At 51.4% G+C, this 15,451-nt stretch overlaps 2 protein-coding genes across 2 annotated transcripts in view; one reads left to right on the plus strand and one right to left on the minus strand.

Annotated features, from left to right (window-relative positions):
• Window positions 1–7,165, minus strand: part of TSPAN32 (tetraspanin 32) — a 28,326-nt gene extending 21,161 nt beyond the window's left edge. Inside the window, exons 1-3 of the mRNA XM_058807715.1 lie at window positions 7,100–7,165; window positions 5,001–5,115; window positions 3,640–3,737 (exon numbers count right to left, since the gene is read on the minus strand). Of these exons, the coding sequence (XP_058663698.1) occupies window positions 3,640–3,737; window positions 5,001–5,115; window positions 7,100–7,165 (279 nt within the window). The remainder of the gene's footprint in view (window positions 1–3,639; window positions 3,738–5,000; window positions 5,116–7,099) is intronic.
• A 7,668-nt stretch (window positions 7,166–14,833) lies between these two features.
• ASCL2 (achaete-scute family bHLH transcription factor 2) lies at window positions 14,834–15,406 on the plus strand. The gene has a single exon (XM_058807772.1). The coding sequence runs from the start codon at window positions 14,885–14,887 to the stop codon at window positions 15,404–15,406; it is 522 nt and encodes a 173-aa protein (XP_058663755.1). The 5' UTR covers window positions 14,834–14,884.
• Window positions 15,407–15,451: the final 45 nt, after the last annotated feature.

The raw sequence follows: 15,451 nt of genomic DNA on the forward strand, positions 1-15,451 counted from the left end.
AATTAGAAAGAAGATGCTGAAGTGTGCTGCAGTGATATCAAGGACCCTCTACACACTGGCCTACACCTGGGTATAATAAAGCAAACAGCCTGTGCTGTGTGCTGCCCCTACTAGCTCATCGATCTTGATGAAAGCCTGGGTTATATTGGGCATGCACTGAGGCTTTTTCCACTGCATTTTTTTGGAACATCTGCTCCATCCTGATCACAAATTTTCTTCTATACTAGTCAGGTTTTAGACTGTAATGTTCAGATGTGAGAATTTCAGCTGGCATTTGCTACCTGGTTTTTTTTCTTTTCTTTCCCTTACTCTGTCTGACCAGTAACAACACATGCTGCTTTAAACCTCACTGATACCAGAGTCTTTCCTTTATGCAAACAGGAAAGCTGCTGTTTTCCTTCCTTTTCCTCCCCTTCAATAGCAACATGGCCTCCAGGGGCTATAAAGCTGCAGGGTATTTACATTCGAGATTGACTGCATGATGGGCCATGGATCACCAGAAAGCAGAATTTGCCTGGGCTGGAGGACAGTGAATAAGTCTGTTGCTATTCTCTCTGTTTAAGAGGAGCTTTATATGGAATATTGCTGGATTTTAGAACATAATTTTTTATCCTTAAGTTCTCAATTACTTTCTTGGAACCAGCTTCCTCACAAGCAGCATGGGATGGACAGTAGCATCTGTGTGCTCTCATGATGCTGCTAATGCATCTAGAAGACAATCTCCTGAGACCTGTGTGCTTAAACCAGTTTGACCTGTCCTGGTTTCTAACCACTGTGCACCCATAACTGTTATTAGAACAGCACCAGTGAGGCCTCCAAAGAACAGTGGCTCCTCCTCTGTAGGCACACAAACCTCCAGATAGCGAGGCAGCGTGACGATATATAATCCAAACAGACAAAAAAAAAAAAAAGCTCCTGTAAGTCCAGTCTGGATCCTTGTCAACTTTTCCCTAGAGTGGCTGGTTTACCAAGTGGCATTGTGGTGGACCAGCCACATTGATGCAGACATCCCTCACGCATGGCTTGGTTTCCTGGACAGACACAGATGTCAGGCAAATAGTCTGGTGTTTTCCCTCTTTGATTAAAGAGTGAATTAAATGGTCTTCTAAATAAGACACACTCTATGCAGGGAGGAAAAGTCCTTTAAAATCAATAGCAGGGGAAGATGAAAGATTCTCTCTCTCTTGCAGAAGGAGGAAAAAAGCTCCAAGTAGCAGGGCTGATCGCTCCTGTGAGCTACAGCACAGCAGGGATCAGCAGGGCTGGACAACACACGGACCAGTTTTGGAGCCCCACAGGGCCAAACCCCACTCCTGCCTGTGATTACACGTCACTGCAGCTGTCAGGGCTGGCTCTCCCTGCTCTCGCTTCCCGCTGGCAGATCAAAGATTAAATGTGTGCCTTTGGAGTGGGAACTGGGGGCAAAACAAGCAGAGAGCTGGCCCTTGGTGGATGACACGGTTGGGAGGGGAGGGGACAATTTATAATAGGCGAAGTCCTCCCGTCCTCCCTGAGTGATTTAAGATGCCGATGAGCTCCTTGAACAATTTGGAGCCGAGAATACCCTTGCTAGTGGCCAGCTCTTGAGCGCCTTCCAGGGTTCCCGTTTATTCCTTGGGAACGTGCCACCACCCCGCAGGGGTCACGGAGGCTGCTCCGGTTCCGCGGCACCCCCGGCAGCGGGGCGGGCAGCGGGAGCGGGCGGGCAGCGGGAGCGGGCGGGCAGCGGGAGCGGGCGGGCAGCGGGCGGGCAGCGGGAGCGGGCGGGCAGCGGGCGGGCAGCGGGAGCGGGCGGACGGGCAGCGGGGCGGGAGCGGACGGGCAGCGGAACGGGCAGCGGGGCGGGCAGCGGGAGCGGGCGGGCAGCGGGCGGGCGTCGGAGCGCGGCGCTGGAGCGGCCCCGCGCGGCTGCCGGGGCCCGCTCGCCTCCCGCCCCACGGCCCGGCACGGAGCCGAGCTCAAATACAGCCAGGAGGCATCCCGTTATCCCCGCTGAGAGCAGCGTGCCATGAAGCCTCGCCGCCACAGCTGCGGGGGAGGCACCTCGCACCTTTCCTTGCTCCCCGCAAGGCAGCGACACCGTGACCGCCCTACAAATATGTCCATCAGGGGCCCAAAATGCAGACGGCCACATCCCCCAGAACACCCAAACTGTGGAAGCTAAAGACAAGCCAACAGAGTGCACTAGGGGGCACAAAAATAAACAGCCAATTTGAGGGTTCTGCCAACTAGAGGTTGCTTTGGTGGGTGAAGCTTGGCTGCGATACCCCAAACCAGCCAGCCTGTGGGAGATGATGAGTGGCTGAAGGAAAGGATCACACATGGGTGTGATCCTACTAAAATGATCTTCCTTCCCTTACTAAAATGGGAAGGGAGAGCAGCATTGTGTGGCCCTTGGACAATGCTCTTTGGACAGAGCTCTGGAATTCGCTCAGTATATGTTGGCCTCTTTTTAACAGCCAGTTCTATGCAGTGGCATGCTTCAAACTATACCAGAGAGTAAGGCAACAAAGAAACATTATAGAGAAGTTTGGCTATATCTTCAGGCAGCCAAGACATTCTCCACTGATCTGTACATACCCATCTGTTGGTTTAGATGTGGTAATTGCAGGCACACATTGAAGACACTTCAGCAAAAGAGAGGGGAGTTACACATTCTGCTTAATTCATGGGAACTGAGGGCCCTTTGGGCATCTCAGAGAAAGGAAGATGGTATATTGAGAAGGTGAAAACATTAATTTCAGTGGCTGCTTTGCAGTGAATTTTCAGGTGTCAGCTTCTCATTTCTGCCATCAGTATCATTTCCCCCAATTACACAGATTAGATAAATCTCTTTAGTGTAAGACAGCAATGCAGTTATTTTATATTGAGCAAGATTTCATGCTCAACAACCTATCTGTTAACTCCTGCTCTTCATATGGGAAAACACACCTTGAGCAGCACTTTACCACTCATTCCTCCAGCTCCAAGGCTGGAAGCTGCTCTGTGCAGGCTAGGCCCCACATGCAGGCTCTGTTTCGAAATGGAGCTTATCTCACAGTGCAGTTTACTACTGTCAACATGGTCCAGGCCCAAACAGGCTGATGGAGAGGAGAAAGGGGGGATTTCCACTCTTATGATACTTCTCCATGCTCTCCTTGTAGGCTGAAATTCAGGGTCCTACACAAATCCCCTATGCCTGCTGCCATGCAGTGAGGTGGGAGAAAGAGGGGCTAATTTTGCTATCACAATTTGGGGGAAGTTTGTGAGACTCAAAATCACACTGCTAAGGTTTCCTCACACAAACCATGTGTTGACTTGATGAGGAGAAAAAAAAATACCCTGGGTATTGTCATCACCATAGTTGCTTGGCAGATAAACACATTCCCTCTGATAGTTGCATACACAGGACCTTGGCAAAAGAAACTTAGCACAGAATGATGCAATTCTCAGCCCTAAGAGCTTTGCAGGGCAATGCTTTTTAAAAAATGTCCCCTAGTAGCGCAAAGTGGAACAACAGGACCTCCTTCCCCAGGCATGCATTGTCCTGGGCATAAGGCAATGCAGATCCCAGCACTGGACATGTAGGGGCATGTAGGGGGCCAGCCCCAGGTGACAGAAAGCCGCTCCCAGCCAGTCCCTGCAGGTAAGGATACGCACCATGGCGGTGAGGCACCGCGATTCCCGCACCGTGGCAGCGGAGCTCAGCAGGGCTGCCAGGATCAGGGTCATGCTCAGGCAGATCCCAAAGTAGAAAGCTGGAAGACAGACATGGGAGTTGTGGTCAGATGCCAGAGGCCTAGTCTGATGCTTCACTCAGAGAGGGACCAAAAAGTGCATTCTGGGGAGCTGGCCCAAATGACCAGGTTGCAGAACTGAAATTTTTCTGTAATTTATTCAATGCTCCCCCATCTGTGTGTGCTTTGCTGTGTATGTCTGGCAAGGCTGTAAGCCTCTGAGGGGTTCTCACAGCTCCAGCAGAGTGAAGCAGCCTAAAACGGTGTTGGTCCACCCAACAGACCAGAAGCTGCCAATTATTTCAGCATTCTGATAAGGATCCCCCCCCAAATGGGGGGTGCTGGTGCAGCAGCTGTCCCACAGCCTCTATCAGGACTCTGGGCACTGCTAATCTAGTGCAACACTCATCCTCTGGTTTCCTCCTGGCTCAGGCGGGATCACAGCCAGTACCCTGGAGCAGGGCTCAGGGACCACAGCACTGCAAAGGACTTTGCTAGCCTAACCACACAGAGGCAGTGCCTGTAAACAAGGCAAGTGGAAGTGTTGCTGGAGATGGGTGACTGGCGTGGGAGAGCCTGCAAGGCTGCAGTCAGTGCCAATATATTTGTGTAGGAACAGGGAAAGAATATACCTTAGCCTTGGGCTAATACAGTTTTTACACCAGCCTTGTTAAACTGAAATTGAGAACCAAGATCTTGAGAGAATATGAGTGTGTTTAAAACCAGAGTGCAGCTCGGGAGAAGCAGCAGATGCAAGTGCAGCAGTGGTGAGCAGGATGTTTTAGTATCTGGGCTATCTTTGCTCTAGCCTTGTACCTAAGACTCATTTTATACTTCTCCCTTGTGAAAGCAAAAATACCACATATTTCCTCAGAAAAGCTGAAGATGCTGCCATGCATTTCTCCTCCCAGCCTCAATTTTCTGTGTTCTGCTTCAACTCCTGTAGTTCCTCTCCTCAGTCTCCTGCCCGCCCCAGTGCACTTTTAGTGGCTGAGGAGCTCCTCCCGAGCTCCTACCACAGCACAGGGGTCAGAGAATAGAGGAACAGGTGCAAACACAGAAGCACCTGAGCACCCCATATACCCACAGTATCCTTTGGTTACTGGCATGCAGGTCTCATATGGGGAAAGAAAGTGCCTGTGGGACTGTGTTAGTCCTGATGCATCCTCCAAAACCCAACTCCTTCCTCCTCTTGAGATAGCCCTGAATTTTCTTCTACAGCTTTAAGGAATTTTGCAGCTCTGGTATCACCAAAGATCTCACTGGGATGTGACCACAACATACCTGAGTGGTGGATGACCTTGTAGGCGTTGCTGTCCAGGGAGATGTTGCTGATGAGGGTGAAACGGTGCCCATAGTGGGCGACTGTGCTCAGCGTGGCGATGGAGAGCCCCAGCAGCTGGAAAAGAAGGGTTTCAGGATGGGATTTACAAGGCAGCAGCTCTTGCTGGGTGCACACAAAGGTTTGAGTGTATCTGGATTTTTCTGAGCCCCATGCAAGCGCAGAGAGCCTCATCATCCAGATGTACCCCAAAATGTACATAAAAGGACAAACCCCAGACACTTCAAAATACTAAAGCTGTTTTTTCTCTCTTGCATAATGAGCGCATGTGTCACTGTGCAGCCCACGGTCTCTTGGCCAGTGCCTATGGATTAAATTCCCATCACATGAAGAAAACTGAGAGGACTGATGCTCTTGCAGCACACCTGTGCAGTGCCACCCTACTCTGTGCACGTGTGGCTGTGAGGGCGGCCAGCTTCAATAGGGGTTTTGAGCAAGGGTGAAGTTCTCTGCTCTGCTCTTTGCAATAGTCTCAGTGCCTGCTGTTGGCTCTGTTTCCTATGGCAGAGCACAAAGATCTGAGTCCTGTACTACTCTAAGCTGTCTATGGTGGTTTCTGTCTCTTCAAGGTGTTGTCTGTTTCTGTCCCACCACTGAGAGCACCTGAGGCATGGGGTAACTACTTGTATGTCCATACCTCTCCAGGTGATGGAGAGGGAATATTTCTGATAGCACCTGGCTCTAGGACAGGGCTCCTTTCAGAATGACTGGTGGCAGAGCTGGGACAAAGGCACCAGCAGCAAAATGAACTCCAAATCTAGTGCAATGAGCCAGGAAAATACAAAATGTAAGGCTACTCCTAGCTCTGAAGATAAGGCTTCATCATTTTGTGCCTTTACAATACAGAAACATGAGGCAGCTATACCTGTGTCAAATGTGACAATGTGATCTCAACATAATCCCCACTGTGTGACATTTTCTAATAGCTTTTGCTGCAGGCTTACAGTCACAGAGACTAAATCCATCCAAAATGTACCATTTTTTCTAGCCTAATTTGTGGCACCTTCTGATCATTCAGACTGTGCATTACTGCATATCTTGACCCACGCCCAGCAAAATATTAAGTGCAACATCACTTAGCTCAGATTTCTGAGAAACACCAGTCTAAAATCCTCCCAACAGCGAGAATGTGATTCTAACCATGCACAGCAGCTGTGCCTTAATGTCTCCTCTAAACATGCTTAGTACCAATCCTCCTTTCATTTCCTCCAAGTGGCATATTGTGTTATTTGGAAGAGACAACCACTTTACAGTCACTGCAGTCCTGGAATGTTGAAATTTGGAAAAACTACAAACCTAATTTGTGGCCCAAAATAAGGTATTACCTTTTAATAACCCTTAACAAGCCACCAACCCTCTTTGAACTAAATACAGATTATTGCTATTACTGTTATTATTATTATTATTATTATTTTTATGCTGGCAAGTTTTGATGAAGTGAAAAGTCAAGAAGAACATACGAGCCAAAGCATCCACGAGAAGTGTTCTCCAGTTTCTAACATTTCCCATCAGCTCTAACAGAAGATGTCCAGAAACTCCCCTTGAATTTGCTTCAAGAGCTGATAAAGAGAGTCCCTGGAATTGCTTTCGCTTTGCAGTGCCAATCCACATGTTTCTCACACACACTTCCACCAAAGCCTTGTGGTTTCACATCCTCACTGATCCCACCTGCAGTCGACCACCCTCCCAGCAGCAAGTGTGACTGCAGCAGGTCCATCCTTTCTCTTTTCTCCAAGGAGACAACCTCCCACCCGTTCTGCCAGCAGTGACCTTTTCTTTCTCCTTGGAGGAAGCTGCTGAGTTGTGAAAGAGCTGCAGTGGTGTGACAGCCTTGAGAAACCAGAAGTCTATCAGAGGAGGGGGGATGCTGGTGGCCAGTGATAACCGCCCATGGTGCAATGATAATTCAGGCAGTTGGCTGTGCTTGCCCTCCACCCGCCACAAACAGAACGTGGGAAAACCATCCCCTCTCAGAGTGGGGATGGGAAAGGCAACAGCTCACCTTGGTTCTGCAGAGATCCCCCCAAACCTGCCTGCTCACCATGACACAGAGGCTGGTCACCAGCAGCTGGCACTTGGTGGTCCTCATCCTGCACCTCAGTTCCATGGCAGCTTGTCCCCAGAGAGAGCAGGCCGTTGGTCCCTCCAGCTCTTGATAAAGCCTGGGTTTCCACCAAAGGGAGGCATGGCCACAGTGGGGCCTCTCAGGAAGTGGAGTCCCCACCACGTGCTGATGCACCTCCTCCTGCCTGATTATTAAATCCTCTTTAGGGCAGTCACCTTCTGCACAGGCCCTCAGTTAGCTGCTGTCAGCTCCCACACAGCCAGCTGGGGAAGAAGGAAAGGCATGCAGAGAAATAACTTTTCATGGAGTTTGGAGCAAAGCTCCTTTAAAAAATAATTAAACTGATTATTCCACAGTCAGTGTCAAAATATTCCAATTTTGATTTTCACTAGGATACAGTTTTGCTTAATGAATATTGTCCATAACTTTTTTTTTCATAAAATATATAAATAATATTTTGTAAAACCATACAAGAAAACACTATTTAAAAAAATAACCTACTGTTTAAAGAAGAGATTAAACCCCCAAACAGATCTATGTAAGAGTCTTCTCTCCCCATGTAAAAGCACCACATGGCAATAACCTTTGACTGAGCCTATTAGAACTTGCATTTGCAGATAAGGGAAAAAAACCACATTTGGTAGTATTTTATCCAGGAAAATGGTTATATGGACATATAACCCCCAGCTCAGGAGGCCCTCACTGTCTGTGGACATTTTAACTCTTCTTTTCCTTTCCCCTCTCCTAGCATTGAAGACTCCATGGACCTGTGGCTGCAGAAGACTCAGGTGATTTCTTCAAAACCAGCTGTCTCCTGAATGCATATTTCATAAAAGTAAATCGCAAAGAAATCTCAAGAAGGATCTGGCCAAAGTGAGCCTGAATGACTGACTGCCTTAATTATCCTTCCTTTTGGAACCAGACTGGTGGAGAACAGGTGAATAATTGCATTCCCAACAGGTGGCAAACAAAGGGAGTAAAAAAGTAAAACCATCCCACAACAGTAACTGCAGTAACAGGAAGATGACAAAGAAGGAGGAGGAGAGGAGTGAAAAAAGGAAGGAAGATGCATTTTGTAAAGCAAAGAGAAGAGAAAGCAAGTTGCACAAAGCCATGAGCATGGGGAAAAGCATGTTATGATTTTCTGACTATGTCATTAGCTTTCTTGCAAGTTTTCCTGCAGATCATCTTGGTTGCAGCCTCCCCAGACACCAGTGAGAGCTGCCACAGCCAGTGCCAAAAACAGGTATCCCCATGGCTCATGGGTCCCTGCCCTGCTGCCCAGGAGGAGACACTGAGGTACCCATGCGCAGAACAGAGACCTTCCTCCTGTGGCCACCAGCTGGAGACCACCTGAGGAAAACCAATGGATAGACAGCAGGGCAGGAGGGCATTGGGGAGAGGACAACAGGCTGGTGAGGAAGCTGATGCCAAGCCACCCACGTTTAGGAGCTGGACCCCTGGGAACAGACCAGGTGGGGAAAATGCCTTAACACTGTAAGAGTTAGGATTGCATCAGAATTCAGAACTGTGGGCACCCATCACTTCTTCTGGTACCAGAGGACAGACGGGGGTGTTGTCACCGGCATTTTCAAGGGGAAGGATCCCTGGTACAAAAATAAAAGAGCTGGCCGACCGGTGGAGTTTCAGGTTAAATCTGGAAGGGCTGCAAGCAAGTATGAGCACAGCTCTGTGTGTAACACCAAGCCACGTCAGCCCAGCCACGAGCGGCAGTCACCGTGTCACCTGCCCTGAGCACACCCAGCGTCTGTTTCACAGCGGCTGACACGGGGAAAAAAAACCATGGAGCCCGTCTCCGTTTCCCCCTGGATCCCACTTCCTTCCCCAATCCTAAACAACTGCCGCCGCAGAGACCTGTGCGAAGCCAAGTCTCACACTAGAGGTCCCCACAGGCCAGCAGAACCCTTTCCCGAAGGGCGAGATAATCGACGTGAGCTTTCTGAAGGGAATTTCCCTCCTCAGTTCCATAAAAGTCTCCCCCGTTCCTGCAGAAGCCTCGCACCTCACGTCCACCTGAGAGGTCCCCAAATCGTCCTCTATATGCCTTGCAAGGGCTGCTAGTTTTCCCACAAAAGATGTTCTGCCTCCTTTTGTCTCCAGCTATAAAAACGGGTACTTTCACTGACTCACGGAGCTCTGAAAGGAGGTCTGTAACTTCAAACGCCTGTGTTTAAACAGCTCCTTCCTCTGTTTTGGTTGAAAATTACTATTCCTGAGTAGCTTGACCATGTCTTATGAGGCTTCTCCCACCTGCAGTGCTTGGTGCCTGCCTTTGTGCCCACCCTGCCTGCTGGGCTCAGGCGTGGAGGGCTTTTCTGCTGTTCCTTTTTTTCTCTCTCTTACCCTCTATCCCATACACGTATGGTTTGAAAGTTTCCTGTTTGGGGCACAGCATATGTGGATTTCTAACATCACAAAAATAACAAGAGCAAAAGGAGTTGCTACCGCACATTCATAAAAGCCAGAAAGAAAGTTACTCCCTCATCCAAAAGAAAGCAGGGACATGAGTAGAGCTGGGGTATTAAGATGTTGGGCTGTGATTAAGGAAGACACATTTGGCACATGGAAGGGCAGTGCTGAAGGGAGAACAGGGGACTCTGTGTGCTCATCCTACCTGTGCCCATCAACAAGGTGAACTGTGCAACACTTCACCTTCTATGGGATTAAACTTCTTCTGGGTGCCCTGTTGTTGGCAGACACCTGCCTCAGCTGGCACACACCTGCCTCACTGCCCAGAGAGGTGAGAAGCAGGGTGTCCCTTCAACCTCATTCCAGTGGGAAGAGAGGCAGGCTGGTGGCATGCCAGGGAATCACTCTCACAGCCAGCATGCGGGCTGGATGGCAGCATGCCTTTTCCAGCAAGACTCGGCCTCCTGCCCACCCTGGCAGGTTTCATTGAGTGATTTCCTTTGCAAAAGCCCAACTTATCACTCCCAAAAGCGGTGCAAAAAACACAGGTGACCACAGCTCCTGCCTGTGGCCTCCTCCCTTATCTCTGGTTATCAGCTGGAGCATGGAAAGATGGTAGTGAGTCTGAAAATACCCCAGGGAGCACAGGTGCTCTCTTTCTAGCCTTGTGGCAGCTTGCAGATTTCTGTTACAAAAAACCTCATCCCCAGCTGCATGGGTCTCAGAGGGATGTGCCATCTCATCCAGAAGGGAAGGGTTGATTTTAAAAAGGGAACAAAGCCAGATCATATTTTTTTGCAAAGCTATAAACCCCCAACCCTCTTCTAAGCTGGAGGGAAATGATGCCCACCCTGTCAGAGAGATGTTCTGAAAGTGCTGGGGGATTTGATGCATTAATGCTGCATGGGTTGAACTTGGGACACTAAACACGAATGGAAAAGAAGAAGCTGAATTCATCCTGATGCTTTCTTGATATCCACTTTTCCGGCTCTCGTTCCATCAGTGCAGCCACCAGTGATGGAACAGCAGCACCCCAGCCTCAGCTGCTTGAACTCTGTCAATGCAGCAGGGAAGAGAAATTTCCCCCTTGGCTTTGGGGCACTGCTACTCATGCTCCTGAGAAAGGATGGGCTGGAAGCAAGAAGGAGGATTTCACCCAGGAGCCAAAATTACACCCATCATCCAGGCAGGACACACCTGTGCAGGTCTCTACTGCTTCTCAGAAGCCTCCTCTTTTTCCAGCCCACAGCACCACTGGGGAAAATACCTCTCCTCCACAGCAGAAAACAGCTCCAAATGTGTCAGATTTATAAGTGTCAGTGGCTCAGCCCATTTGGTCCCTCAGCTACTGCCCGTAACACGGCTGGATTCACCCTAGAGCTGGCTCGTAAATAAACATGTCCGTATCAAAGCGCAGCGCAGCCGTGGGGATGCTGGGAGGCCAGGCGGACCTCACCGCCTGCGCCTGCCTTCCCGGCACATCACAAGGATGCATTGTAAAGGCTGCTTAGCATTCATATAGCACAGACACACAATCAAAGCTAAAAATCAACTTTTAAACCCGGGGCCATCTCCTTTCAAGAAAGGAAAGAGAGGAGGAAAGGGGGGGATGCTGGGCTTTGCCAAGCTTCAGATGCACCATACAATTCACTGTGAATGGAAACAGGGCTGGCTGGAGGCTTCATTGGAAGGCACAAAACCAGAGAGAAATCATAATATTTCCAAAGCACTTCTTTAGTTTTTATTATTTTCAAAGTGTGTCTCAGAAATCCTCTAGTGATTCCCAGGCAATTTAAAATTATTGTAGGTGAACAAATAAAATGTCAGAAGAGCTATTAAAAATAGTTCATCAAGACAGGGAAATATTACATTGGAAAAGAGCATAAGCTGAAGGCAGGGAGCTCCCTTCAAAGAATAAACTCAAATGAACTTCTTTCTCCACTGAAAGTGAAAGAACCATACTCATAGCTCTAAAGAACAGTGCTCTACTCAAGTTAAATTATTTTTTCTTTTTCACATGCTATCTAATTGCAGACAATAACTGCCCAGGAGCCAGCTGTGTGTGAAGACACAATGTGAGCCCTGCCCCATGTAGCCCTGCTCCTGGCAGAACCAGTGTGAGCACAGCCCAGCCTGGTAAACAGGCTCACCAAGAACAGGGCTGCTTAACTGCCCATCACCCTTTATTTCTCACATTCACCCTCTCAAGCTTTATTGCAACTGGACCTCCATTGCTTTCCACTGTAGTCCTGAAAGTTTTTGTAAAATACCCTAAAAATCTCATGTCAGCTGGCTGTAATGCATGGGTGGCACCAGGACTGACCCAGTACCACACCTGCAGCCTTCCTGCTGACACACGTGCCAAGCCAGGGGCAGCGCTTTGCTCTCACCTTTGGCAGATGCAAGAACTAACATGTAGTGTAGAGGCCCTTTCCCCTTTTCCCTGAGCATCATTTGGCCACCTTGCAGCCCACTGGCTGAACCCACATGGAGCTAAAAGGTGTCTACACCAACCATGTAGTTACCATTTTTGCCTCACCTGCTCCAGGAGAGGAGAATTTCTTCTCCCCAGTCTCTGGGGATGGGTAGCACATTGCTGGATGCTCTCTCTCCCCAGATTATGATCAGGAAGTTGATTGTGAACACAGACAGTGTTTAATGATGTCTTGTTCTACTGGATCCTTACATAGTCATTAACTTTATAAAGAGATTTCAAAGGAGATTGCATTTGTCTGAGCACAAGATGTACCTACCCACCTACCTTCCTGCAGACTGTTGGGAAGCCAGCTGCACTGCTAGGAAAGTGTAAGCACTCGCTGTGTGCTGTGCTCAGGCCCAGACCCGATGACCACATCTGGATAGAAACATCAGCAGCCCTGAAGCCAATTTGGACAAGTTAAGCTCATCCCTGAGCTGAGTGTAGAATCTCTGTGGCTGGAGGTTGCCTGCTCTCCCTTGAGACTGGGTGTGCTGGTGTGCGTTACTAATGAAAAAAATTCCCTGTAGCTATTTCTGTATGATAAAAATCCAGTTATTACTCTTGAGTGTGGCACTTCAACACAAAAGGCTTTCTCTTGAAAAGTTTCAAGGGCAGCAGCTTCCCCTTTCCTGTGTGAAAGGTTTTCAACAGAAAATTAGAGACGAGGTAATAAAAGAACATCGGTATTACTCCACTGAAATGATGCTCCTACTGACTAAGCTACATCTGACAGCGAGCACAAGGGAAGCCCCTTGCTCCAGCCAGGGCAGTTTTGCAGATGCTGCAGACAAATGCGTGACATGGCCTGAGCTGAGCAAGCAACCTGTGCACTCCCAACAAGACACAGGCTTGCACTGCTGGGATGGGAATCCACCAGGAAAAACACTCCTGCCTGCACTGCGTGCCATGAGCTGCTCCTCTCAGGTCAAGTCCTTCAGGGAAGCTGTAGGGCTGCTCATTGCTTTGCCCCCAGGTCTACAGCACAGCCAAGAATGTCTCAGGAACTGCTGGATTTGGGTGCTAGGGCTCCTGCATGTTTGACTACCAGAAAATCAAAGTGCTCACAGGATCCTTACTGTCAGGAATTTCAGCTCGGCTGCCTGTGACACTGCAGTGGGGCTGGTTCCTTCAAGCCGCTGCCATTGCAACCAATCCCCAGGGAAAATATTTCTCTTTCAACATAGTGGAGCCTTGCTGCTCCCCAGATACCCCACACAGGTACAAAAAAAAGCCCCCTCTGTGTCACATCAAGGAATCATGGATAGGCTTTTTGAACTACCATTTTTGGCTCAGATACACCTGAGCACCAGGAGCAATGTGGTTCGGGGCAGCCAGGGGAATACAGACCCTTTGATATCCAAATCGTGCTGCAGAGCCTTGCTGGCACCTGTCCATGTGATGACACATCCCCACCACCAAGCTGGTGCCAAAGACACCAGCTTGGAGCATTTTCTTGCCATTGGGTTATGTTCACCCCCAAAAAGTGAAGCCCTGAAACTGAACTGCCTCACACCGTTGGATTTATTTTTTTTTAAAGGCTGGGTGGGAGCAAAGCCCTAAGGACAGCTCATCCTGAAGCTGTGAGAGTGGACACAGCGTCAGGGCAGTGGGTTCACGTAGCTCCCCCTCCATCCATCTCGTTTATTTCGCAAAACACCAGGCAAGTTATTTCTTCCCACGAGTTCCCAGGACTCCAAGGGGACGCTCCTTTGTTCTCCCAGCTATCAGAACGCACCTTACCCTCCTGCTCTTCCCACAGGAGCTGGAAGAAAGGCCTGCTTGGTGGAGAGCCAAGGAGGATTGCCCGGCATGGCAGAGGGAAGCCGGACTGCAACCCCCGAGCTACAAAAACTTTGCATTTTCCTTCTTGCCCCCGCGCCTTTATCCTTGAAACTCCCATTGAAGCCCAAAAAGCCGGTCTGTGGAGAACGGCGTTGGCAAGAGGACCCACGCCATTACTATAAATCTTTGTTACTGTACATTTTTGTGGATGTACCAAAGCAGAGCCCCGGTGTGTCCCGTCTGTCTGTCAGGCAAGCACCGACCGGCGGCCAGGCGCGGCACTCTGCGCTCCGCAGGGAAAGCCAGCCCTGGGAGCAGCGGGGCTGCCGGGCCGCCGCCATCCGCACACCGGCACCGCGGGGTAGCGGCCCGGGCAGGGGCGGGCTGCGGGCACGCCTGAAGGGACCGGACCCGAGCCTCCGCCTCACCTGGGGCAGCGGGGAGCCCCGGCTGCTCCCGAGCGCCCGCCGTGAGGCGCTGGGGAGGCGGGGCGAGAGTGCGGCCCCACCCCCGAGTAATAATAAAAACTAAATTAAAATAAAATGTTAAAAAACTGCCCGGGCAGGGGCGGTGATTTGAGGGGAGGGTTGCAGCGGGGCCGCGGACGGCGGTGTGTGTGTGTGGGGGTGTTTGTGTGGGGGTGTTTGTGAGTGTGTGTGAGGGGAGGGGGGGGGCCGCTGCCGGCTGCCGGCGGCGCCACGCGCCGGGCGCGCGCGGGGGCGGGTGCGCGCGCGGGGGAGGGCGCGGGCGGGGGCGCGGCGGCGGCGGGCGCGCGTGGCGCGGCGTGCGCGGCGCGTGCGGCCGGCGGGGGCCCGCGAGCGGCGGCGGCGGCGGCGCGTTGATAAGGGGCCGGCCGGCAGCGGGACTCGCCGCAGAGGCGCGGAGCGGCGGCGGGAGAGCACGGGCATGGGGGTGAACTGCCCCGCGCTGCCCACCCCCGCCTCCTTTGCCTCGCTTTAAATCTAGTTGTGAGATTTTTTTTTTTTAGTTTTAAAGTTTTGGTTGTTGGTTTGTTTTTTGTTGGTTGTTTTTGGTTTTTTTCCGCCCGCCGCCACCGTGGCCGCCCGGCGATGAACGGCGGGGCTCTGCCGCCGCTGCCCCCCGCCGCAGCCCGCGGCCGCCGGCGGCCCGCCTCCCCCGAGCTGCTGCGCTGCAAGCGCCGCCTGGCCTTCGCCGCCCTGCCGGGCACCGGGGCGGCGGCGGCGGCCGCCGTGGCCCGTCGGAACGAGCGGGAGCGCAACCGCGTGCGGCTCGTCAACCTGGGCTTCGCCGCTCTCCGCCAGCACGTCCCCCACGGCGCCGCCAGCAAGAAGATGAGCAAGGTGGAGACCCTCCGCTCCGCCGTCGAGTACATCCGCGCCCTGCAGCGGCTCCTCGACGAGCACGACGCCGCCGCCTCTTTCCCCGACGGCCGCGGGCGGGTGCCCGTCGGAGAAGTTGGCGGCGGCGGCGGCTACTCCTCCGCTTCGCCCTCCTTCGCCTCCTCCGCGCCCGGCTCGCCGTGCTCCTCCGAGGAGAGCGGCTACGACGTGGCGCTGAGCCCCGAGGAGCGGGAGCTGCTGGACTTCACCAGCTGGCTGGGGAGCTACTGACACGGCGGGAGGTGAGGGGCTGCGCAGGGGACGGGGCGCCGCTTC

Source organism: Ammospiza caudacuta, chromosome 6, assembly GCF_027887145.1.
Source record: "Ammospiza caudacuta isolate bAmmCau1 chromosome 6, bAmmCau1.pri, whole genome shotgun sequence".
NCBI lineage: Eukaryota > Metazoa > Chordata > Aves > Passeriformes > Passerellidae > Ammospiza > Ammospiza caudacuta.